Raw genomic sequence first — 27,502 nt, 5'->3', positions numbered from 1 at the left:
AGGACAGGCAACAAGCAGAAGAGACTTGTTTGGGCTAAAGAACACAAGGAATGGACATTAGACCAGTGGAAATCTGAGCTTTGGTCTGATGAGTCCAAATTTGAGATCTTTGGTTCCAACCACCGTGTCTTTGTGCGACGCAGAAAAGGTGAACGGATGGACTCTACATGCCTGGTTCCCACCGTGAAGCATGGAGGAGGAGGTGTGATGGTGTGGGGGTGCTTTGCTGGTGACACTGTTGGGGATTTATTCAAAACTGAATGCATACTGAACCAGCATGGCTACCACAGCATCTTGCAGCGGCATGCTATTCCATCCGGTTTGCGTTTAGTTGGACCATCATTTATTTTTCAACAGGACAATGACCCCAAACACACCTCCAGACTGTGTAAGGGCTATTTGACCAAGAAGGAGAGTGATGTGGTGCTACGCCAGATGACCTGGCCTCCGCAGTCACCAGACCTGAACCCAATCGAGATGTTTGGGGTGAGCTGGACCGCAGAGTGAAGGCAAAAGAGCCAACAAGTGCTAAGCATCTCTGGGAACTCCTTCAAGATTGTTGGAAGACCATTTCTAGTGACTACCTCTTGAAGCTCATCAAGAGAATGCCAAGAGTGTGCAAAGCAGTCATCCAAGCAAAAGGTGGCTACTTTGAAGAACCTAGAATATAAGACATATTTTCAGTTGTTTCACACTTTTTTGATAAGTATATAATTCCACATGTGTTAATTCATAGTTTTGATGCCTTCAGTGTGAATGTACAATTTTCATAGTCATGAAAATACAGAAAACTCTTTAAATGAGAAGGTGTGTCCAAACTTTTGGTCTGTACTGTATAAGTAATCAAGAGGAAGTAAGCAAGTGTTTATTACTTATACGTCCGAAGGCAGGGACGGTGGCGCCAAATCTGCTTGGGCGCAGGGCTCACGAGACATAACCTTAGGTGAGTGCCGACACCGCTGGAAAAGCAACTGCACTGGAGGCGAGAAAAAGTGTTTGTTTGCCCCCGCTAAAATAAAATCAGATCAAGAAGGGGTTGTCCTAGCAGTGGACACTGAAGATAACAAATCCGAAATAAAAAAAATAATTTGTTAACATTGGCTGCATTTTTTTTCTCAGGTAAAAAAACTCCAACTGATGCTGAGACAAGCAAATGACCAGTATGAGAAAACCTTGAAGGACAAACAAGAACTTGAGGACTACATGAAACAAAACACAGAGGAAACAGCTAATCAGGTAAGTGCGAGATCAGTTTGCCATAGAAGTCGGTAAGGTCTCCACAGACACCAGTCTCCATTGGCAATAGTAAAACGCCTCTGGACTGCTGTTAAGTGAGCAGAGCAGCAGTTCAGTTTGTGCGACCAAAATGTAGCATCTTTTTAAAGTGTGATTCCTTCTGTCTGGTTGTTGTGATGCCATTTTCCTGGAGATGAAATGAAAGTGCATGAAGTTGTCATCATGCAAGACCTTAATTTTAACCAAAATGCTTTTGAATATAGGCATGGTCATCTAATTAAAGAAAACGGACTGCCAAAAGCTTTGCACATATTATTTATTGATCACAACATAGAAAGTAATTCATTGCTTACAATGCCATAACTTAGTATTTTGTAACATAACCTCTTGCTTTAATTACTGCACCACACAGACGGGGCATTGAAGCCACTACGGCAGGGGTCCTCAAACTTTTTAAACAGGGGGCCAGTTCACAGTCCCTCAGACCATTGGAGGGCCGGAATATAGTTTTTTAAAAAAACTATGAACAAATTCCTATGCACACTGCACATATCTTATTTTGTAGTAAAAAAAACAATACAGGAACAAATACAATATTTAAAATGAAGAACAAGTAAAGTTAAATCAACCGGTATTTCAATAGGTAGGTAACTGTACCCAATAGGCAGGTAAATATCCCCAATAGGCAGGTAAATATCCCCAATAGGCAGGTAAATGTCCCCAATAGGCAGGTAAATGTCCCCAATAGGCAGGTAAATGTCCCCAATAGGCAGGTAAATGTCCCCAATAGGCAGGTAAATGTCCCCAATAGGCAGGCTGTTTCCCCCTTATAATGCCCCATGCAGGCTGTTTCCCCCTTATAATGCCCCATGCAGGATATCACTCCCCTGTCTTTATAATGACCTATGCCTCCATACATTAAAAAAAAAAAAAAAAAAAAATCCAATACTCACCTCACTTCTCACTTGCTGCCGTTGCCGCTGCTCTACTCTGGTCTGGACTCCAGCGTCGCGGCGGTGTCGTCCCGCTCTGCGCTGCCTGTGACGGCACTCGGGAGGGCGCGGTGTAAAGACGTCACCGCACCCTCTGACCTGAGACGTCACAGGAAGACTGCGGATCTGCGGAGGCACGGGGAGAGGTAAGTATCCGCCTGCTGAGGCCCTGTGCAAGCGGGGGGAAGGGCGGGCGCTGACACCGCTCTCCTCTCCTCCGACCATAACCCGGCAGGCCGGATAAAAGTCCTCCGCGGGCCGCATGTGGCCCGCGGGCCGTAGTTTGAGGACCCCTGCACTAGGGTATTCAAGACATCTTGAGGGATCTTGCTCCATTCCATTTGCTTTTGCCTGACTTCACTCTCAGAATTATAAGATTCCTGACATCTGGTGATAAACTTGACTTTGTCTTTGCCATGTTTTGACCTAAAAACACACCAAAAAAAATGTAGGCAAAATTTGACTACCCATGACAAAATATGCAAAACATGTGGCCCAGCAAATGTTGAAAACTAAAACTAAGGGATAAAACAACGTCAAGCACCATGTTCGTCCTTACAGCTGACAACTATTTGCTTATTATATTATACTATAAGGGGGTGTAACTGCCTCTTGCCTGATTCTGCACTCCTACCATTAACCAGCTCTGCTTGCCCTTTAAATGTAGGTGTTTTTAGCCCAGAAGAAGACATGTTTGTCCGTTTAGTTGTAGGCTTGTAGCCCAAAAGTGGCATGCCTGGCTCACAAGAAGAGATCAGCTGCCGGAAGCCACTGCTACCCACGCTGGAACTGTGTTCGCTGGGAGCGGTGACTTCATGCTCCTTAATAGCCGGCACACAGTGTAGGGGAGGCATGGAGAGGAGGGTGAATACTCATGCCCTTTAATAGCGGGCACATGCGATGGCCCTGTAGCAGCAGGAGCTGCGCTGCTGATACACTGTGTGCCGCTATTAAGGAGTAGGAATATTCAGTGCTCCACACCTTTTCTTTAGCAGCTGGGACAGTGTAGGCTGCAGTAGGCGGCTGCTGCCTCCTGTGTCCCGCTCCTCCCGACACAGTGTATGTATGTATGAAATATTCTCATTGAATACTTTGTTCTGTACAAAGTTAAATGTGCTGACAACAAAATCACACAAAAATCATCAATGGAAATCAAATTTATAAACCAATGGAGGCCTGGATTTGGACTCACCCCCAAAATTAAAGTGGAAAAACACACTACAGCATGATCCAACTTTGATGTAATGTCAGTTAAAACAAGTCAAAATGAGTCTCAGTATTGTGTGTGGCCTCCACGTGCCTGTATGACCTCCCTACAACACCTGGGCATGCTCCTGATGAGGTTGCGGATGGTCTCCTGTGGGATCTCCTCCCAGACCTGGACTAAAGCATCCGCCAACTCCTGGACAGTCTGTGGTGCAACGTGACGTTGGTGGATGGAGCGAGACATGATGTCCCAGATGTGCTCAATCGGATTCAGGTCTGGGGAACGGGCGGGCCAGTCCATAGCTTCAATGCCTTCATCTTGCAGGAACTGCTGACACACTCCAGCCACATGAGGTCTGGCATTGTACTGCATTAGGAGGAACCCAGGGCCAACTGCACCAGCATATGCTCTCACAAAGGGATCTGAGGATCTCATCTCGGTACCTAATGGCAGTCAGGCTACCTCTGGCGAGCACATGGAGGGCTGTGCGGCCCTCCAAAGACATGCCACTCCGCACCATTACTGACCCACTGCCAAACCGGTCATGCTGAAGGATGTTGCAGGCAGCAGATCGCTCTCCACGGCGTCTCCAGACTCTGTCACGTCTGTCACATGTGCTCATTGTGAACCTGCTTTCATCTGTGAAGAGCACAGTGCGCCAGTGGCGACTTTGCCAATCCTGGTATTCTGTGGCAAATGCCAAGCGTCCTGCATGGTGTTGGGCTGTGAGCACAACCCCCATCTGTGGACGTCGGGTCCTCATACCACCCCCATGGAGTCGGTTTCTAACAGTTTGTGCAGACACATGCACATTTGTTGCCTGCTGGAGGTCATTTTGCAGGGCTCTGGCAGTGCTCCTCCTTGCACAAAGGCGGAGGTAGTGGTCCTGCTGCTGGGTTGTTGCCCTCCTACAGCCCCCTCCATGTCTCCTGGTGTACTGCCCTCTCCTGGTAGCGCCTCTAGCCTCTGCACACTACGCTGACAGACACAGCAAACCTTCTTGCCACAGCTCGCAGTGATGTGCCATCCTGGATGAGCTGCACTACCTGAGCAACTTCTGTGGGTTGTAGAGTCAGTCTCATGCTACCACACGTGTGAAAGCACAACCAACATTCAAAAGTGACCAGAACATCAGCCAGAAAGCATTGGTACTGAGATGTGGTCTGTGGTCCCCACCTGCAGAACCACTCCTTTATTGAGGGTGTCTTGATAATTGCCAATAATTTCCATCTATTGTCTATTCCATTTGCACAACAGCATGTGAAGTTGATTGTCAATCATTGTTGCTTCCTAAGTGGACAGTTTGATTTCACAGAAGTTTGATTTACTTGGAGTTATATTCTGTTGTTTAGCTGTTCCCTTTATTTTTTTGAGCAGCAGGAGGTCATTTTGCAGGGATCTGGCAGTGCTGCTACTGTTCCTCCTTGCACAAAGGAGGAGGTAACAGTTCTGCTGCTGGGTTGTTGCCCTCCTATGGCTCCCTCCACATCTCCTGGTATATGCTCCATGCTCTGGACAGTGTGCTGACAGACACAGCTACCCTTCTTGCCACAGCTCGCACTGATGTACTATCCTGGATGAACTGCACTACCTGAGAAACTTCTGTGGTTTGTACTGTAGACACCGCCTCATGCTACTGTACCTCTAGCGGTGAGAGCAATGGCAAAATGAAAGTGACCAAAAAACAGCCAAAAAGGATGAGAACAGAGAAATGCGTCTTATAGTCCGAATGTTGCTGGGGGGGATGGGTGGGTGGGTGTATATACAGTACAGACCAAAAGTTTGGACACACCTTCTCATTTAAAGATTTTTCTGTATTTTCATGACTATGAAAATTGTACATTCACACTGAAGGCATCAAAACTATGAATTAACACATGTGGAATTATATACTTAAGAAAAAAATGTGAAACAACTGAAAATATGTCTTATATTCTAGGTTCTTCAAAGTAGCCACCTTTTGCTTTGATGACTGCTTTGCACACTCTTGGCATTCTCTTGATGAGCTTCAAGAGGTAGTCACCGAAATGGTCTTCCAACAATCTTGAAGGAGTTCCCAGAGATGCTTAGCCATGCTGGTTTAGTATGCCTTGAATTTTGAATAAATCCCCAACAGTGTCACCAGCAAAGCACCCCCACACCATCACACCTCCTCCATGCTTCACGGTGGGAACCAGGCATGTAGAGTCCATCCGTTCACCTTTTCTGCGTCGCACAAAGACACGGTGGTTGGAACCAAAGATCTCAAATTTGGACTCATCAGACCAAAGCTCAGATTTCCACTGGTCTAATGTCCATTCCTTGTGTTCTTTAGCCCAAACAAGTCTCTTCTGCTTGTTGCCTGTCCTTAGCAGTGGTTTCCTAGCAGCTATTTTACCATGAAGGCCTGCTGCACAAAGTCTCCTCTTAACAGTTGTTGAAGAGATGTATCTGCTGCTAGACCTCTGTGTGGCATTGACCTGGTCTCTAATCTGAACTGCTGTTAACCTGCGATTTCTGAGGCTGGTAACTCGGATAAACTTATCCTCAGAAGCAGAGGTGACTCTTGGTCTTCCTTTCCTGGGGCGGTCCTCATGTGAGCCAGTTTCTTTGTAGCGCTTGATGGTTTTTGCAACTGCACTTGGGGACACTTTCAAAGTTTTCCCAATTTTTCGCACTGACTGACCTTCATTCCTTAAAGTAATGATGGCATCTAACAGTCTATTCAGTAGGACTATCAGCTGTTTTTCCACCAGACTTCTGCACAACACAACTGATGGTCCCAACCCCATTTATAAGGCAATAAATCCCACTTATTAAACCTGACAGGGCACACCTGTGAAGTGAAAACCATTTCCGGTGACTACCTCTTGAAGCTCATCAAGAGAATGCCAAGAGTGTGCAAAGCAGTCATCAAAGCAAAAGGTGGCTACTTTGAAGAACCTAGAATATAAGACATATTTTCAGTTGTTTCACACTTTTTTGTTAAGTATATAATTCCACATGTGTTAATTCATAGTTTTGATGCATTCAGTGTGAATGTACAATTTTCATAGTCAAAAAAAAATACAGAAAAAATCTTTAAATGAGAAGGTGTGTCCAAACTTTTGGTCTGTACTATATATAATATTATAATTTCAAGGGTAAAAAAAGACGTAAAATGGTTTTCTTGGTGACTGTGGTCCCAGCTGCCTTGAGATCATTAACAGGTTCACCCCGTGTAGTTTTAGGCTGATCTCTCACTTTCCTCATGATCAAGGATACCCCAACGAGGTGAGATTTTGCATGGCGCCCCAGATCGATGTCGATTGACAGTAATTTTGTATTTCTTCCATTTTCTTACTATTGCACCAACAGTTGTCTCCTTCTCACCCAGCGTCTTACTTATGGTTTTGTAGCCCATTCCAGCTTTGTGCAGGTCTATGATCTTGTTCCTGACATCCTTAGAAAGCTCTTTGGTCTTGCCCATGTTGTAGAGGTTAGAGTCTGACTGATTAATTGAGTCTGTGGACAGGAGTCTTTTATACAGGTGACTATGTAAGACAGCTGTCTTTAATGCAGATAACGAGTTGATTAGGAGCGTCTAACTGGTCTGTAGGAGCCAGAACTCATAATGGTTTGTAGGGGATCAAACACTTATTTCTCACTGCAAAGTGCAAAAAAAATTATCTGATTTATACAATGTGATTTTCTTGATTTTTCTTTGGATATTGAATCTCTCAATGTTAAAATTAACCTACCCTTAAAATTTTACTGTTCATGTCTTTACCAATGGGCAAACTTCCAAAAACAGCAAGGGATCAAATAAGTATTTCCCTTACTGTATTTGTGTGTATGTGTATATATTATAAAAATTAAATGAGTGAAGAAAAAATAAATCTGCTTGAAATCAATATTTTGTGTAACCACTTTTTGCCTTCAAGGCTCCATAAAAGCGTTAATATTACTATGTACACAGCATTTTTTCCACCGCTGCCTAATATATATGCATATATAGTATACTTACATGTCCTCTAGATTGGTGGGGAAGAATGTCCTGTGATACCCCTTCATCATTCGTAAATCTGCACTGTATTGCATTGAGCTGCTGCATAGTATGCACAGGCTCGTAGAATTGTCTACAGGTTAATGCACTTTCTATTGAGCCCATAATTGCTTAAAGGGAAGCTGTCACCAGAAAAAAACGCTATTAACCTTCAGATATGAGGCTAATCTGCTGGTTAATAGCATTACTAACCTGCCTGGCATCTGCACGTAGCTGAACGCTGTAGGAAGAAAATTGACTGTATTCTCCCCGGCAGCATTCGGTTTTAGTCACGGGGTGGCGCTGCTTCAGCCACCACTGAATACAAAGTGGCGGCTGACTGACACTCGCTCTGCATTAGAGCCATTTGTCAGTCAGGGCTGGGGTATACAGAGCGTCGGCTGTAACCCTGGCCCTGATGCAGAGCGAGTGTCATTCAGAGCCAGGGAAGCGGTTACAGCTGCCGCTCTGTATACTCAGTGGTGACTGAAACAGAATGCTGCCTAGAAGAATAAAATGTAATTTCTCCCTGCAGCGGTCGTCTACGTGCAGACGCCGGGCTGGTTAGTAACACTAGTAACCTGCAGATTAAGTCCTTATGTGCAGGTTAATAGTGTGTTTTTTTTCTGGTGAAGGGTTACCTTTTAATGATTATCATGCTACAGAGCAGACTTTTGCGTGACTGCTTGGGCATCTCAGGATTTGTACCTCCATCGAGGAGAAATAATTTACGATAAAGTTATAAAAAATAAATATATAGCTACCCTTTAAGAAAGCTCAATCTGTTCTGACTGACAGAAATAGTAGAGAGATAATATTAGTGTGTTTCCCATTTTATAAAGTGACTTTATGTTCAGGGGTGGTGACCCCAACTAATCTTAAATGTAGGGGAGATGATGCTTGTTTAGCTGGAAGAACCCCTCTAAAGTTCTAGTGTAGCTGCACGGTGTCCTCGATCTGATCTCAGCAGAGATTTCTTGTCCCTAACTTGTAATAGACACAGATTTTGTCCTATTTGCTGCCTGTTGATTGTAACGGTTTTGCCTGTGTTTTGATTAGATATCGATCCTTACACAGAAAACCCAGGATTCAGAAACTCTGCTTACAGATTTACAACATGCGTTCTCTATGGCAAAGAGAAGTGTTCAAGAGCAAATGGTAATACTATGGAATGAGGTGGAAACTGACAGTACAGTATTACTGTTAATAATAACTTATACTGTGAATTAAATTTCTTTCATTTTCAGGCAGTTCTTATGCAGTCGCGAGAGCAGGTCTCTGAAGAGTTGAACAGGTTACAGAAGGACAATGAGAGTCTTCAAGGAAAACATGGTCTGCACGTGTCCCTCCAACAAGCAGAAAACTTCATCCTTCCAGATACCATTGAGGTAATTCTAGAATTTATGAACAGCTGATAATACAAAATTACAAAAAAGAATAATACATTTATCAATCCTCTGCTGACTCTTGCTTGGTCTGCAGCCTCTGCTCTCTGCTCATCTGGCTCCAGCAACACATGAGACTCCTGCAGCAAACCACTGGCGTCTGTGCTGGCTTCAGTTATGTTCACCCATTATGCTGCAGCTATCACACGCTGCATGTCGTTGCTGGAGCCTGATGAACAGACTGGCAGGGACCATGGAAACCTCAGCACAGGAGCAGGTAATAGGATAAAATGTCCACCTTCAAGCAATATTTTACAGATTTTAGTATTGTATAAAGAAAGTTGGAAAAACGCTACACTGCATTTCTTCTGATGTCCTGAGTGGTATCATGAATTGTAGTTTACTTGCTTGTACACTGAGTGTACAGAAGGCTGAAATTCTGAATTGTCAGTGGTCTGCCTCTGTTTAGCAATGGCAGAATGTTAATGCTGCGTTGCTGTATAAAGTAGGCATAAATGTATGGCAACACACAATCTAGTATCGACTCCCACATGGTGCTAGTTAGTAGATATTGTCTTATCCCATTCTCTAAACTTCTGCTCTTATATCCTTCTTATATGGGAGATATATATTCCAGGATGGAAGACTTATATACCACGATGGGCCCAGGATGGGGGACATTACTACATAATGGGGGAGGAGAGGCAACATGCATGTCCTTGTACGATTTAAAAAAGTTACGAGGGCCCATACATCTGAATACATACAACATGAAGGGGGGGGGGCCGGGTCCTAGTCCAAATTTTGCATCGAGGCCCATCAGACTCTCTTTACACCACTGTTTTTTAGGTACTTGTGGGTTCTAGATGCACACTACACTCCTTGATGAATTCCATGTGGGTTGTAGTTTCCAAAATGTGGTCACTGTTGTGGGGTAATTATTTTCTTTTGGCACCTCTGGGTCTCTGCAAATGCAGCATGGCACCTGCAATCTAATAAAGTTAAAATTGTGGAAAGGGCTCATTAAATTTATTTTTTAGTCCTAAAAAATTTTTCACCTCTAGTGTTCATTCTTTTAGCGCCCTATAGACCGCTTTTTTTTATTTAATTTGGACCATTACCACATAATGTGACATATATCAGATTTTTCTGGTCAAGTAAGGCGAATACCTGCTTCGGCGTAAAGGGGTGTACAAAATTTTTCTCAACTAATTCAGGTTTTGCATTTTTTTTTAAATTCTTATTTTCCTTTGTATACTTAAAGGGAACCTGTCGGTAACACTATCCCTGCGCGAGCTGAGTTAGTGCAGGGCAGTTTAAAACAGTATGAAAAATACCTATCCTGGCGCAATATGCTGCGGAGTAGCGCAGAAATTAGGCTTTACTTGATATGCAAATTAGGTTAGCAAGTGCACCTACCATTTATGGTTCCTCTTTGCTTCTCCCTGCTGGCGCCACCATCGCTCCTTGTTTGACAGAGAGTAGGGGTGACACAAAATAGCAGCGCCACCGTTTTCATTGTCAAGAAGTATGGTAGGGCCGGGGGAGCGAAGAGGAGCCGTAGACTGCAGTTGCGCGAATATGTTTGAAATGCATTTCATGATGTTTCACTCTGCCCTATCTGGCACCACCTATGTTTTTGCAGGGGTAGTGTTACTGATGGGTTCTCTTTGAATATTGATATAATTTATTATTTTTCTTGGAGGCCACTCTAGAAATGAGGTTTCAGGGGAGCAGATCTACAATATCCTTGCACTCCTAGCTTTCCTGAAGTCGCATGTTTTCAGTGGCCTCATCCAATGTTTATGGACTAGTTCTGATGGAAAAGAAACTACTGTAGTCTTTCTCTCGGCTCCTCTGAAAATACGATGGCAATATTAAGTTTAAAGCTGCTGTTTAACGCATTGAAATGTACCTTTGTTACATTTTTACATTTTTCATAGTGCTGTTATAGGCTAATGTGTTTTATTTTTTTTAGGAACTGCATGAGTTAGTTTTGAAATACCGTGAAGACATTATTAGTGTCCGTACAGCCTCAGACCACCTTGAAGAAAAGCTGAAAGCAGAAATTCTCTTCTTAAAAGAGCAAATTCAAGCGGAACAGTGTCAGAAGGAAAATATAGAAGAAACACTTCAGATTGAAATAGAGAATTGTAAAGAGGAAATAGGTAACTTCTCATTGTACTTATCCAGGACAGGATGTCTTGAAATAGTGATGGCAGAATACGGTTATCGAAAACAATTGCTCATTATTCTGCACTTTCATGTTGCACATAGAAAGTTGGAAAAATTTAAGACTATAAATTAACGGGGCTAATAAAAAGGTATTAAAAGGTGATGATCTAAATTTTCAGGAAACATTTTCATCCATTTTAATACTTTGGATAAAATCCACAGTGAATCAGAAAGAATAGGGCATGGAACTGATTTTCTGCATCATTTTTGTCATTCATAGGCACATTTTAAAGGGCTCTTAAACAAAATAATTAAAACACAGAAAAGGATATATCGTAGAAGTCACTGCACCCCTGGCCTTTGCTGATCTAGTTGAGAGTAGTGTAGGAGGGATTACATGTCTTTATTGTGCATTTGTAGGTTAAACAAGTTGAGGACAGGTTTCCAGTCTCTGGATTGAAATGGGAACAGTACCTCCAACAAACTACATAAATAGTACAATGAAATGTAGGAAACTTTGCAATGTATCTTTTGAAAGAAATGTTAATTTTTTTTCCTCTATCCACGAGGTCGGAGATAGATCCTGCAAAGGGAAAAACTGGCAAAAAATGTCCGACACTAATCATGTAATGGCCAGATATAGTGTTATTCCTCTTGTGTACATACATGGCAGTTAAAACTGAAAAGTTTCTTTGAAAGTATTGTTCCCCATTGAACAAACAAGAATGTTTTTATGGATGGATAGCAAGTAGAGATCCTAAAACTGGATTGGTTATTGAGATCATAACTTTATTTTCATATAATGGATTCCTTTATTTTTTCATTGTGCATATCACTGTTCGAGTGGGCGGTTTTATCAGAGATTTGCAGCTTTTGTTGTGTAAGTTTGCATATAGACACAGACTGCTATTCAATGAATAACTGCGATCACGAAAAAACAAACCTGTGCCCACTATTAAAATCATTTCTCTCTCCTCTGACATGATATACATGTTAGAGGAGAGCGAAATGTTGTCCCCTGAGCTGCCACTCTCTAACACACACCCCCCCCCCCCCCCCCCCCCAGTATCTCCGCCGTCCCCAGCCCTCCGCGTCCTCTTCCTGAAAAAATAATGGCGGGCGCATGAGCCGCTACCCGGCAACAAAAGGGAATTTTTTCCTATTGGTTCCTTTTGATCATTGGGGTTAGGGTTGGAGTTAGGATTGGTGGTTTTTCAAAAGTGTAAAAAAAAAAAAAATGACGATATGACGACTAATGTTGAGCGTAAGTGCTCGTTACTCGAGTTTGCATCTGTATGTTTTGCGGCTGGTAGACAGCCAAAAAAACCATGCCGGGATTGCCTGCCATAATAATATGATGATAATTTTTATTTATATAGCGTCAACATATTCCGCAGAACTTTACAATGAAGTAGTAGTAATTGCCATACACGGACAATACCAATATGTTTATTTTTGGGTGTCTTAACAGCCTCAAAACATGCGGGGTGGAGATTCGAGCATGTCCCAAAAAAATTGTTCCTAAGAACCAGCGTAGGGTATTTATTCTTTATTTACAAATTTCCATAAGGCAAATAAGCCCTAACTAAAGAAAGGTTCTGTGATTATTAAAAAGGTAACATAGCCTCCACCCCCTGATGAAGCCAGTGATGGTGAAACTAGTTGGGGAGGCAGATGATCATTTTTATTAGCAATGTTTGAACGTTGGCCCATACTAATTAATGAGGTGTTGGTCTGTGGCCACACCAATTACTGAGTGCTTTGTGATACTATAATCAGAGTGAGCCACAAAATAGCGGAAGCTAGTTGTTGTGTGATCAGATTACTAATATTACTAACCTTGTGTACCGGTTATATAAGATCAAAAGTCAGTATGAATGAGATAGATGCTGAAGGAGAGATTCTTTACTAGAAAGCTCAGTTCTAAATTCCTGTGAGACATTTGTCCATTATGAGTTATTTCATACCAATAATATCTATTTCCTTCTTTGGTCATGAATTTCCCCAATTGATAGGCTAATAGAAGTATTAACTAAAAGCTTTAACCCAGTATTTTAAAATTGTTTCAAGGAAGGATCGACACAAACTTTTGTGTTTTTAAACTGCACAAACTGATAAGGTGATAAATAGATAATAGAGACTCGAGCATGTCACTCAAGGACACGCGATACTCGGTGCATACCCGAGCACCCAATGCAAACTTGAGTAACGAGCACTTGCGCTCAACACTAATGACGACATATTCAATATGACAACCTAATGTTAGCAAATGTGTAGTACCTTTTGGGTTCAAAATCCTCACTATACCCCTGGATAAAATTCTTGAGAGGTGTAGTTTCCAAAATGGGGTCATATGGTGGAGGGTTTCTGCTGTTTAGGTACCTTAGGGGCCCTGCAAATGGGACATGGTGCCACCATCTTTCAGCCAAATTTGCTTTCCAAAATTCAAATATTGGTCCTGCCGTTTGTCCAAACAAGTCTTTTTGATTACATGTGGAGTATCGCCGCGCTCGTAAGAAAGTGGGTAGCAAACTGTGGGGTCCACTTGGTGTTACGTCTTGCAAAAATAAAACATTTGGGGCTAAAGCAAGATTTCTGTGAAAAAAATAAACTTTGTTTACAAATTCTGTGTCGTACCTGTAGGTTCAAAATACTTGCTATACCCCTGGATAAAATCCCTGAGGGGTGTAGTTTCCAAAATGGGGTCACTTGTGGGGGGTTTACACTGTTTACGCATATCAGGGGCTCTCCAAACGCGACATGTCGTCCGCTTTCGATTCCAGCCAATTTTGCGTTCAAAAAGTCAAACGGTGCTGCTTCCCTTCCGAGCCCTGCTGTGCGCCCAAACGGTAGTTTTCCCCTACATATGGGGTATCTGCATGGTCAGGAGAAATTGCATAACACATTTCATATTATACTTCATGATAGTGGTAAAATTTGTTTGATATGTTTGAAAAAACAATCTCTGAATCAATGGGATGCGTTGAAGCGTTCCAGAGTTATTACCACATAAAGTGACACTGGTCAGAATAGTAAAATTTGGCCTGGTCATTAAGGTCAAAATTGGCTCCGTCACTTAGAGGTTAAATATCCAATTCTTCCACCACTCAATTGCAGAATAGAAAAAAATTCCAAGATCTCAAAATTATCGAATTTTGACTTTTGTAACTTGTGATTTATGAGGATGTGGTTGTTTTGTTTTAGATAAAAATGCTCTTTAAATGTTATAAACGCGTTTGCAATGATAGTTTATTGTGCCTAACGTGATTTTTAATTATGCTTTATTTTCTTTGTTCTTTATTTATTCTTGTTGATCTTTTATATTCTTTTCTTTTCTTTACCTATCACTGAAAGACATCTTAGAAGGTATGAGATTTGTTTCTTCAGTCCCATGTTCATGCACTAAACTAACTATTGTAGGCTCAAATTAGCTGCAGACGGAAGTCCTGAGGAGAGAGAAATCAAGTCCTCTTTGTATATTAATGTCTTAATTTACATTGTCTACCTTTTCTTGACTTTTTGAGGGTTTTTTAAGGTCTTCTTCTGGAGTATTAGAAAAAATCTAATTGGCCCACAAAATTTCCATTCCAAGCTATGGTATAAATGCATTGCTTCCTTCCGCTGACAGGATGGGTGCCATTACAGCTTTAAGCTGGACATCTCAGTTAAAGGGAATCTGCCTAGGTTCAATCTATAGGATTTCAGAGTGCCGAATTGTGACAGTGTGCAGTGCACACACTGTCGCAATTCCCCTGTATTTCCCATGCATGTGAGCAGTCACGTGATCACATGTATGCAATTCACATACTTGCGGCCACGTGCCGACTAGAATCTCCTCCACTTCTCCATGTTGTAGCACAGGAGAGTCTAGTCCTATAGAGTAACTGAACTCCTTTAAATCTGAGCTTCAAAACATTATTTACCAGCATTGATGCTTTCTTTAAAAATGTAGTTAGAGTAAATTCACATTCACAAGTCTTATTGTGTACCTTTTAACTTTCCTGAATATATAGATGTCCAATATATATCACAATATGTATGATCATCATTGTGATTCCTTAATTTAGTTTTTGCGCCATGATTGTGCTGTCATATGACACATTCTTGTTGGATTCATTTTTCTGCAATGCTCAGATAATTTGCTTCTCTTTTTATAGCATCAATATCAAGTTTAAAAGTGGAGCTGGACAGGATAAAATTGGAAAAAGACCAGGTATGGACCTGAATCTATGTTCTTATTTGGGAATTTCATGTGTGGACTCTTTTTTTTTTTTCTGCATTAATGTATGTTTGTCAGGCTCTTAAAGCCAAATACATTGCTTGTTTTACACTTCCCCTGATCTGAAGCAAATGCACAGTCAAAAGCTGCGGTCACGATCTGTTGGCTGACTGGTTTCTACATAGTTCCAAGTGATCTCTCGAGGCAGCTCAAATATAAAGCTCTGGTGTACAATGGTATTGTAGTATGATTAGTTGGTGTTTTTTTTTCCCTACAGCTGGAATCCACCTTGCAGCGAAAAAGAAAAGAACTTGAGGATATTCAAGAACTGAAAATCTCTTTGGAAGAGCAGCTTAGAAAGGAGACCTCAAGCAAGGTATATGTTAAGCCATTTCTCATATTAAGAATTTTAGATTATAATAGATTTGTTTGAGGATTTCCAAAGTTTGTTGACTTGGGTAATACCCTTTTGCTGCTAATACACATTAACGATGGCTGTGTGATAGTGGGCATCTCTAGGGAAACTCCACCCACCCTTGGTTAATGGCTTACCACATGTGGGTAGAGTTTCAGACTTGTGGCCAGCCACACCCTGAACCTGAAGGATCCTTGAAGCGACTTTGCTGATAAATATTTGTGCTTGATTCCCATGCACTCAAAAATACTGAAGGGGTGGTACACATTCATTTAGCAGTTTACACCAGTTTTTGAGTTAGAGAGTTGCCAACGGTGGTGTGTACCAAGTTAAGCACTTCAATTTTTTGCGACTCATGTCAATTGAAAGATGCATATTTTAGACAGATTTCTTAAGATAAGTCAGAAAATAGCATACATTTTGACACAAATTTACACCTGTTTATAGCCGGATTTAATTTTCTCACTTTCAGACAGTCTAAAATACTTTTTGTGTGTTAATTGGTGTGTGCATTTTAATACATTTTTGCCGCAAACCACTCCTAAGATCTTATTTCTTAGACTGACATATGAAACTCCAGTTCTAAAGGGAACCTGTCAGGTGATACATACTGCCCAAACTGTGGATATAGGCTGAGGCTTGCCAGTAACTGTCAGAGGGTGGGGTGAAGGCACAAGGACCCCTCCTCTACGACTAGTCTCCTGTGCACCTCGGTCCCCAGTGCCTATTAAAAATATATCTTTCTCTGAAACACCGCAGCATTTCAGAGGCAAACATACATGACTGTGATCGTACAGCCAGTGGTTGATTCATGCTGTCCAAACCATGGATTGGGCAGCATTTATCACTTGACAGTTTTTTTTTTTTTGTTTGTTTTTTAATATAGGTGTTCTAATGTCTATATGCTGAAAGCTTCCCTCTATTAGCTAGAAGGGAGAACACAAAGTAAAATCAACTTCAACTGATTGAAGAATCTGGGTCTTACCCCATTAAACACTTTGAAAAGTAGCAATATTTTACTTTCACCCATGACCGCACCACGAGAGGGGATCTGCCCATCAAAGACGGGAAACCTATAAAATAAAAGGGCGAAACATCTCCTCCACATCAGTTAGTTTCCTGTCTTTGAAGGTTAAACTACATCTGAAGAGTCTGGTGCGGAAAGAAGACAGAAGAGCGCTTCCCAGGCCTGCCTTTGTCTCCTGGAAGAGCGGCTGTGTGCCTGCAGCGCTGGTGCTTAGGTCCTGGAAGTTCCGCAGCAGGTCCACTGGGGGCTGTAGCAGGTGTTGGTGGCATTTTCATGTGTCTGCCGGTCGCCGTGTCATCTTGGGCTGTGCATACACTGTGGGTCCTGGAAGAGGCGCGCCCTCATGACGAGCGTGTCTGTGACTTCTGGCCTGGAAGTTAGTTCACTTCCGGGGGGTCCGGAGGAGGCGTCCAATTGGAGGGAGGCACTGTACCAGGCTGGTCCCACATTTAATTGCGGTTGAGACTGTTCTGCTTACATATTCATCAGTATGCTCTTATGACAGCTCACTGATTGTTCAGTGACCTGCCTCCTATTTTACCTAGCACCACACTACTAGGTGCATTATGTAAAATAGGAGGCAGGTCACTGAACGATCAGTGACCTGTCATAAGAGCTTACAGATGAATATGTAAGCAGAGCACCAGATAGAGCGCCACCCACAGTCCCACCCCGAAGCACGAACAGATCATTATCTCCAAACTGAAAGTAAAGATTACAAAAGAACCACAGGACGGATTTCATCAAACAAAGGTCTCATTTTAATCAGTGTAATATCGCCCACCTGACAGTGTATGTAGTTTACTGAGCACAATCCTGCTGACAGGTTTGCTTTAAAGATCCTTTATATATAAAAGCAGATGGTTACTTGAGAAATGTCTGGGAATCCTCAACAATGTCCCTAAAGCCAGCCATTTCAGTGATCTGTACGGCTAGGTCTATGATGGTCTGGGTAGACCAATTGGATTGTCAGCTAAGGGATAAAGTGGTAAACATCGTGGCCACTATCCCGTAGTAGAGCAGCGGCATTCCTAGTGGACACTTCTGCGGACTTGGTGAGATTGGCAGCCAGTTCAGAAGTTCTCTCCATCGCAGCCCTCCGAGCCCTATGGCTCAAATACTGGCCGGGAGAAATCCAGTTGAAAACCAAACTCTGTTCCATCCCATGTGAAGGGGAGTGTCTGTTTGGCACTGTGCTGGATGACATACTGCACATAGCCTAAAATGGCAAGAAGAGGTTTCCTAATTTGTCCATCCCTGCATACAGGAGTGCCTTTCGGAGGAGAAGTTAGGACTGGAGGAGACCTCCTAGAGAACAAGAGAAATGGCAAGAGCGGCAGAGAAAAAACAGAGGGTTCATGTGTTGGGGCCTCTCCTCAAAAATCATCCCAGTGTAGGGGGAGGGATTTCCATTTTCTTCCCTGACTGGGCAAGAATCTTGTTGAGCGGCTGGATTCCCAATATATCCTGGCGATTTGAAGTTTATGGCTGTTTCTCTGCAGACCTCTGTGGTAATGAATCCTCAGAGGCCTCTGGGGAACAGTTATCCCTGGAAACAGAAGTTCTGGAACTTGTACAAGAATCTGTTGTCCTAAAAGTTCCAGTAGAGGAAGAAAGAGAAGGTTTCTATTCTCCCCTTCGCTTGATAAGGAAGCTGGACGGCACCTTCAAGACCATCATCAATCTGAAGAATCTGAACATGTTCCTGAAAACCCAACCTTTCAAGATGGAGTCCATAAAATCGACATTAAAAGCTTCTGTTTCCGTGCGGTTTATATGGTTGTTCTGGATCTAAATGACGCATACTATCATGTCCCGATTCATACGCAAGATCAGAAGTTCCTGTGAGTGGCTCAACCAAAAGATGGGAAGATCAGGCATTTTTAATTCAGGGCCCTGCCCTTAAGTCTGTCGATGGCCCCAAGGGTCTTTTATGCAATTATAACAAAAGTGACAGTTCATCTTTGGGAGAAGAGCAACGTAGTAATACCATATTTGGATGATTTTCTGATTGTGGGCAAATTTGTCAAATATTGCAGCTCCCAGTTAGGTGTCAGAACCACCCTGACCAAGTTAGGCTGGCTTCTAAACCTGAAAGTCCAGACTAGTTCCCTTGAGAGTTCAGTTTTTTTTTCTGGGCCTTCTCTCAGACTCTGTAAGTCAGAGCTGTTGTCTTCCAAAAGAAAAGGAAAAGATGTCATACCATGTGTCAAAAATGATAGACAACCCTACCATGACTCTCCTGAAAGCCATGTCGTTGCTGGAGACTTGCATCCCAGAGGTGCTGTGGGCACAGTTGCTCACTAGAAGGTTATAGCAAGATAGCCTGAGAAGTGAAAGTGCGCAAAAAGGCTGTTTAGAAAGAAGATGGACTCTTTCTTCAGTTAACCACCAAAGGAGAGATTTGATTTTAAATGTAGATAATCTATGAAGGGGACTTGCGTGGGGAAATCAAGTCTCAAGCATCATAACCACAGATGCGAGTCCAAGGGGATAGGGATGCTTTTTTGGAAGATCGTCTGGTTCAAAGTTGTTGGCTAAAAGAAGAAAGGTTTGGTTCCTTCAACGTGACAGAGCTACTGGTGGTGAAGTATGCGGTGGAGAAACTTCTCTCATCTATACAGGTCCTGCATGTTTGTATCCTGTTGGAAAACAGTGACAATAGCTTATTTCAATCATCAGGGAGGAACTCAATCCGGTTCTTTTATGGTGGTAACCGATCACATTTTTCAGATAGTGGAAACCCATCTCTTTTTGTTAACAGCAATGCAAATCAAAGGGAAAGAGAATGACAAAGCAGACTTCCTAAGCCGCAATCGGCTGGGACAAGGAGAATGGGCAATGAATCAATCAGCTTTCAAATCTTCCGGTTATAGACCTGTTTGCGAACAAACAGAAAAGTAAAGAAGTTCTGCTCGCTAGATCCAAGAGAAGAGCCGCATATGGTAGATGCCTTTTCTAGTCCGATGGTACTTCAATCCAGCCTATGCTTTTCCACCAGTGATGTTGATTCCAGCAGTACTGAGGAAAATCAAATTGGATCAGGCGAGCGTGATCCTGATAGCACCATTCTGGCCCTGGATGTCAGGAGCTGCTTGATAAACTATATATCGGCCACAAAATCTTGGAAGAAAAGCGAGTCTTATTAGTTTCCTTTGAGGGACCTAGGAAAGGTCTGGAAGCCTGAAGAAGTATTTTAGCCAGGTTGATTAGAGAGTCCATTAAGTTGGCATATTCCTCAAGTGATAGGCCAGCTCCAGGGGACATGAGGGCTCATTCTACTCGGGCCATTGCAGTCTCCTTGTCAGAGGTATCTATTGATCAGATATGTAAAGCGGCAACATGGTCCTCTCCTTCTACATTTTGTAAGCACTGTAGAATTTACTTGGCCTCTTCTGTTGGTCTATCCTTTAGTTATACAGGCGGTGGTTCCTCCATAATTACCTACCGGTAATGGGACTTTCCAGAACCCATGACGGCACCCTTATATATTTTTTTTCCTTCCCTCCTCCACCTATCCCCCCCCCCCCCCCCCCGTCCCTGATAATGGGTTTTAGTTCATGTGGTGTATATAGGTTACGGTGATGGTATTTTGTATATAACTTTTTATATATAATTTATATTTAGATATAAATTATATAGAAATGTATAACATTTATATATATTTTATATATAAATATTATATATAATTTGTATATATTAATAGAGGTCCTCTCATGCTCTGTAACCCAACTAATGTGGGGGAGAGGTTCCGCCCTTTTATTCTGTAGATTTCCTGTCCTTGATGAGCAGATCCTCTTTCGTGGTGCTGTGATGGATTCTGGAAAAATCACATTACTGGTAAGTCATTGTCTTTTTGCGCAACGCAGAGTTACACAAGAAGTTAGTGACTTTTAGCGTTTTCACAACAGTTTCAATGAGCTCCTTCAAAATGGGCCAAGCTATGGAAGAGATATAGAGTGGGACAGTTTGTGTCAAAATGTTACTGCAGACCCTAACTGGAGTAGCATTTATGGTGAGGCGCACACCAGATGAGAAGGTTCTTGGCACCATTCTACTCAAGGAAGGGGTTTTTTTTGTTTTTTAAGACTGTTATGTACGCCAGTCTTAATGAATCAGACCCTCAGTCCACTTATCGTTGCAAGAACCAAACCCGCAATTGTTAACTAGATCTAAGTAACCCTGGAACTCAAACCACTTTTACATATTAGTAGCATGTTAATATATAATGATTAAAAAGTTTAAGCCGCTAAATAGAGATTTCTGTTCTTGTTTTTTAGATAAGCCTTGAACATTTGCTCTTTGAAGAAAAGAACAAAGCACAGCGGCTACAAACAGAGCTGGATGTTAGTGAGCAGGTGCAGAGAGACTTTGTGAAGTTATCACAAACTCTGCAGGTGAAAACACATGAACTTTATTAGATATTGCTGGAGACTGTATATGCATTTAGTCTTCTATTTCAAAGATTTGATAAAAAGCAACATTTTTGTGGTAAATTAATATTGTGTTATACAACATACATCCTCTGAATAAATTTGCCACAATTGTCTTAGAATCTATTGATAACAAGTTGGGTTCAGAAACCTCATTCTTACTGTATAGGTTAGAATTACAAAGTGTTCAAGCTGATCTTAGTCATGTGCTATATACTTATTTACTTTGCCATGAACAGTGCGGAAATAGGGTAAAAAGATGTTGGCTTTTACTTTTATCAAAGTATATAGTCAATGTTAATTAAATGGGCTGTCTCATGAGAAGGTGCTGGAAGATCAGCTGATGAATGGCTGTCTATGTAATACACTATGGCTTGTGTCCACCAAAAAAGTTTTTGTTCCTAGAGATGATCCCGAGAAGGGAACTCTCTTCTGTCATGTCTAAATGCCCAAATAGGACATATGTTACAGGGGTTGTCTTCATGAGATAAAACCTTTTTAAATTTAAAATTTTAAGTTAACAATTCATTTTTCAGATCTTCTTCTTGGTGTCACTGTGCATGTAAAAGTGACTGTACTCCTTACGGAGATGGTGTGAAATCTATCAATTTGTACTTTCTAGCACAGCAAGAGCCAAAGATTATAAATCGCTTATGTGTGCACTGACTTCTTGTAATACGGTGCTTATACACAGCAGTCAATCTGAGAAATCCAAGCTGGAGGGAGAGCGCAGAAGTCTGATGATGAGACAGGGGGTGTGTCTCAGACTACTTCACACTTCCTGAAGGCCATCTGTAGTCACAGATCACTGCTCCGCCCTAATGGAGCTGAGTTAAAAGCAAGCATAGGAAAGATAGTTGTTGAACTCCTGACAAGACAGTCACTTTAAATTATGTATATTGGTATTTTTAAAATATATTGAATTGTGTTTGTTTATAGCATTATGTGGGTGATGACACAAGACAGTGAATTTCTGGTTTGTTTATTTTCAGGTGCAGTTGGAACGTATTCGGCAAACTGAGTCAATAGAGGCAATCCGAGCTATTCTGAACGATACAAAACTGACTGACATTAATCAGCTTCCTGAGACATGACATTGCTGTGTCACACAGATCTATGGTTGCAGCTGAGTTTTTTGTAAAACTCATCTTTATAGTAACAATTAATTATTATTTAACTCTTATCCCCAGATCAGAGGACATGGCTGTATGTGAATAAGAGCACTGTATAAGGGAATAAATCATTGTGCAGGTAGGCGTCCTGAAAGCTAGGAGCAAAATCTTTCCATGAGGAACACTAATGAAACCTTTTGCTTTACTAAATAGTGCTGTCCCTATAATAATAATAAAAGTATGTGTATTTTGTCTTTTCTTTTCATTTTGAGTAACAAAAGCAAAATAACGTGGAGGACTTTGTGCAGCCTTTACATAAAACCTTCTTCTTGTCCTGTTCGCTTTCTCACAAGTATAGTTTTTTTTGACAGGTCTATCTTGCACATTATAATTTGGTCCTTTTTCTTTTGTACAATGGCCTTCTGTTTGAATTATTTTATTTTTTAGGATTACAACCTTACGGAAATTTTGGAATCTACTGTATGAACATAAATCCAGTTATTACAAAGGTGTCTAAGAGGTAATATGGGTAAAAGTTTCTGGTGCAGATAGAGCTTGACCCAATTATTAATCCAAATGCAGAAACTCTGTGCATAAAATGGTATATTGATACTCATTCCTGTATGGCTGGAGGTCAGAATTTCAATTCACGGTTTGTCTTGACGCATCTGCAGTAAAAACTGATCCTTCTCATCTGAAGAATATTAGCAATACTGTTACAATTGCCTGGATTTTTTTCTTTTGTAAAGGACTCAGCAGTGGTGTGGTCTGTCAATAATTCTGTTGTGCAGTATATAGACATAAAATCAGAGTTTATTCTGTATATTGCAGCATGCACTGCCGGTTTAATGTGTACAGCGGTAACAGTGAATCTGTCTGTTGCATGTCATGTTTTTTATTTTACAGCATATATAAATGCTCATGTCATATTTGCATTTGTCTGTAGAGAGGGTTAATTTCACTCATTATGGATGGATGCTGTATTATTCCTGGTGGATCTATATGACAGCTGCGAGCCCCATATAATCTTGCAATTTTACTTTAGCATGAGAGAATCTATCAACAAGACGGACCTATTAAATTAGGGCTAATCCTAGTAGCGGTAAACGTAACACTGTGTTTTAACCCCATATACAAACATAGTTTACATAGTCACCAATAAAGAACTGGTAGTAACTGTTTCTATTGGATGCCCTAATTTAAAGCACCCTAAATGGTGACAGATTCATATTAATTTTTTTTTTACTACACCTAGGAATGGCTTCACCTGTCTAACATTCACAGCTTGTACATTGACCGCGTTGTCCAGACAGGCTGCAGGTCTCCTCACCCGAATTAAACAACCTCATCTATGCGTTTGTTGTTGAGTTCGGGTCAGGAGATCTTTGGCCAGACTGTACATTGTGGTCTGTATTTGGAAAAGGAGCGTCAGACATGTGAAGCCTGACTTAGTAACACTATTTCAGAACCTGCATTCCATAGTTGTTTGTTATATTATTTTACATGATTGTACAGCAGTAATTAAAATAAGCAACTGATATATTTTTCTGTGAAACAATAGTTTTACCTTTCATTAAAAGTTTGCAAGTATATATTTATAAATTACAAATCTTTTAATACATTCCTAATGTTACTACCACTCACACAATGGACAAAACATCAAAGCCCTTAGGCTCTTGTGCAGGTTGCTCGTAACCAAGCAAAAGATGGGTTCTCTACCACCCATTAATCCTCTTAGGAGGGCATCCCTAATATCACTAGTAATCAGTGCACCATTGCCCTGTGCATGGCTCCCTGCACTTTCAATCCGGAGACTACAGGAAGTGCTTGTTGTATATAAAGCAGCAAATCTTTTTTTGAATGGCGAGGAGGGAACGAAAATGGGTTGCGAACTAGCTTTACGGCAGTTATTGGTTGGATGGTCCAGTGATCCCTTCCAGCCAGAGTTGCATAAATGGTGGAATTTCTCTCACTTTGAATTTGAGGCTACTCTATTACTTCACTATTGTCCTCATTAACAGCTTGAGGGCATCCCACATTGCGTTTCACTCCCAAGATTACATTTCTAGGACTCCTGTAAGAATATAAGTTGTGGTTTCCTGATATTTTTTCTCATGGTGATTTACTTGTAGTTAATCATCCTGTGTTGTATGGCTGACTCTGTAAAAGTGAATAGTCGGTAACCAGCCAAGTAGCATTTTACTGAGCCTGTGATGAGATAGGAGGTGATTTTCATGCTACCTCAGACCCCCAATATACAGTACAGCAACACTGCAGGCATCAATCATTAATTGTGTTCAATAAGGCAAGTTTCACAATTCAGTTTTCTTGTTCATGAAAAATGGACTGTTTTGAGTGTGCTGGATTAGTTTCTGGTTCTTTTGTCAATTATCGCAATCTGATGTGGCATCTGTTTTTGCCATAACAAAAAAATTCAAAGCTTCTATTAACAACGTAGTGAAATTGCGACAGCAACATAATTTGTCCAAAGTATTTATTAAGCCTTTTACTAAAAATGCAAAAATGCCTTTAAAAAAAAACCTGATACAAAAAAACATAATTAATAGAAAAAAATTGCATTCGAAACAGGTATGGTTTTAGGTGGGTCTATGGAGCCGTTCACACGTTCATGATGATTTGCAAGCTAGGTGGCCAATATTGATCAGTGTCAGATCAAACTCTGCAATGCACGTCTATGGGTCCATTAAAAAAAATCATCCAGATGGCATCTGAGTGCTGTCTGTTTTCTATGGATTGTTCTACTAGGAGATACCTCCTCTCCCCCACCACCACATACGAGAAAAAATGATTAATCACGGATTAAAAAATTTTTCATATATGGAAAAAACTGATTTCTGAATGAGCCCTAATGATAAACCCTTAGCCAAAGCTGCCAACACTAGAAAATGAGCTATGGGTAAAAATCTGTCACTTGATTTTCCCACCCTACACCATAACTGTAGTATTATACTGCTTTGCAATAACTTTCTAAGCATTGTGTAAAATTTAAAGGGGTCATGCACCTTTAAGGACCCTTTTTTTCTGCCTTAAATGCATGGATTTTTGGCTAAAAATATTTTTCAAAATTGTTTCAGTAAAAATTTTTGCAGGGAACTCATTTTAAGGGAGAGTTTGTAACCCTTTTGGTCTGCCTTTTCTTGATCTCTCAGCTGATTTATGGCCAAAGACAACATCAAAGTTTGAGTGTGCAGAAAAACAAAAAGCCAAACGATACAACATTTCTGAATGGCGAAAATATATGCATTTAAGAAAAAAATTGTCCACAGAGGTGGGCTGGTTTTCAAAGATCTATGACAGCCACGGTCAATGGGAAGGGGGCATGGGACTACATGACTCTAAACCTGAATGACACCACCCAGATGGGTAATTGGTATATGTGCAATGTAGCATCATTTTCTACACATTGCTGAAAGCTACAATCTATGCATGGACATGTTCAAAAAGTTATTGCAAAGCAGTAAAGGGTTCTCATAGTGGCTTGGGCCTCATTCAGACATCTGTGTTGCATGTACTTATTCTTTCTGTGGAAAAACATGGATATAACTCGCACCCATTATAGTCTATGGGCTGTTCACTTGTCCCTGTTTTCTCTCAGACCGCATGTCTCTGCTAAACTCTGAGACTTGTCTGTTTTTCTCTGATATCACGGATAAGTGCTGATACAAGTCTATGGCATCTGTGTGGTGTCCATATTTAACATGGCAAAGTATAGGAGAAACTTTCTAATTTATCTATCCGTGAAAAAACACTGATGACACACACTGTTAAAACCGGAAACCGTGACCAACCACTTTTTTTCATTTACGTGTTTAAGCACAGATGTGTGAATGAGGCCTTAGAGTTTCCCTTTATATAATATGAGGGATGCACTTTTAATTTTGCAGGAAAGGGCTGACAAATTTAACTTTACAGTAATTAATAGGGGATTATATATAAATGTCTTTTATCTGTGAAGTTTTTCTTCTCAGATTTTGATTTATGGTAAAAAAAATAAGAAAGAAGACCAGCAGATGGAAGTGAGGAAACCTTTTGATTGTTAAAAAGATTTACCCTCTCATTTTTGCCGGTATTCATTCTCAATTTTGCATATGAATATAGCAAGGAATAAAGACTAGAACACATCTAATTGCTCGCTCTTTCTAATACAATGGCTCTTGTGAACATTGCAGGTATATACTGGTAGAAAAACTCACTAAAGGTCCTATAGAAATTACTTGATGAAAATGCCAACTGCGCTCAGATGGTCATCATCTGAAATGAAATCGTCTGTATTTTAATTTTTCTCCAGAGATGAAATACCTTAGATTGAAGTATATTCCCAGAAAGATTGTTCTACACTTGGTGTTATTTAACATGCGTGGCCAGGTTCATAAATGGACTAAAACCATTTTGGGCATGACATTCGTTTGATGTTTGAACCAACTTTTATCTAACGTGTGGCCACCAATGCGGTTATAGATATGGCATTCAAGTACATACGGAGATCAGATTTTACGCCCCCCTCCTTCCTGTCCATGATGATTATATAGCAGATTATCAATATACCGTAACAAAAAGGCGAACCCATTCCTAAAAGTAATTATTCAATAATGCTACCACTTAATTCTACAAAATAAGGATTTTTGTTAAATGTGTCCCATACCTGGCGATGTCCTTTTATAAAGTTGTATTTCTCTTTCTATATACTAAAGCTTACCACTCTTAGAATGCATGGTTCTTGTAATCCGGATGTCAGATGCCATTGCCAGTAGCGGCACATGATTTTCTGTTTTAACTTATTAAATACAAGCGTAATCGCTGAACAGTTACTAGAACATTTCATGTAAAATACTATTTTACTGATCAGGGTGTACTATATACAGTTTTGTGTAACAGGCTGGAAGGGACAGTAGTCTGAGCTCTCATCTGAAGTCTTCAATGTCTCCTGACAACAGGATTCTTTTCTATAACCCTGTGTAACATATGCTACAGATGTGTCCTGTATTGAAAAGTGTTGACAATTAAAAAGCTGCTGAAGAATCTCTTAATGTTCTGTTCTTTATTTGTAAGTTGGATCCTTTGCATCATTTGGTCAAAACTGATTGCTTAATTTTTATTCCGTTTCAAAAAGAAAAACGCTGCATTACTAAAGAATAAAATTTGTTACCTGACATTTTTGTTTCCTGGAATATGTAAGCAGCAAAGTATGGGCTAAGGTTACTTCCCTGATTACAACAGTAGAGACAGTTAGCAGTGATTAGTAGCAAGAATGACTACCACTTTAAAGGGTCACATAAA

At 41.0% G+C, this 27,502-nt stretch overlaps 1 protein-coding gene across 1 annotated transcript in view; it reads left to right on the top strand.

Moving 5' to 3' along the window:
- Positions 1-27,246, top strand: part of RABEP1 (rabaptin, RAB GTPase binding effector protein 1) — a 75,306-nt gene extending 48,060 nt beyond the window's left edge. The window contains exons 11-18 of the mRNA XM_073665257.1: positions 1,120-1,236; positions 8,498-8,596; positions 8,686-8,826; positions 10,802-10,991; positions 15,156-15,211; positions 15,495-15,593; positions 20,940-21,056; positions 22,085-27,246. Coding sequence (XP_073521358.1) covers positions 1,120-1,236; positions 8,498-8,596; positions 8,686-8,826; positions 10,802-10,991; positions 15,156-15,211; positions 15,495-15,593; positions 20,940-21,056; positions 22,085-22,186 — 921 coding nt within the window. The 3' untranslated portion in view covers positions 22,187-27,246. The remainder of the gene's footprint in view (positions 1-1,119; positions 1,237-8,497; positions 8,597-8,685; positions 8,827-10,801; positions 10,992-15,155; positions 15,212-15,494; positions 15,594-20,939; positions 21,057-22,084) is intronic.
- Positions 27,247-27,502: the final 256 nt, after the last annotated feature.

The sequence above is a fragment of the Phyllobates terribilis genome, unplaced genomic scaffold, assembly GCF_046119375.1.
Source record: "Phyllobates terribilis strain yellow unplaced genomic scaffold, ASM4611937v1 Scaffold_2__4_contigs__length_985480577, whole genome shotgun sequence".
Lineage (NCBI taxonomy): Eukaryota > Metazoa > Chordata > Amphibia > Anura > Dendrobatidae > Phyllobates > Phyllobates terribilis.
The sequence above is the reverse complement of the archived record's forward strand: the minus strand, read 5'-3'. Positions and strand labels throughout refer to the sequence as shown.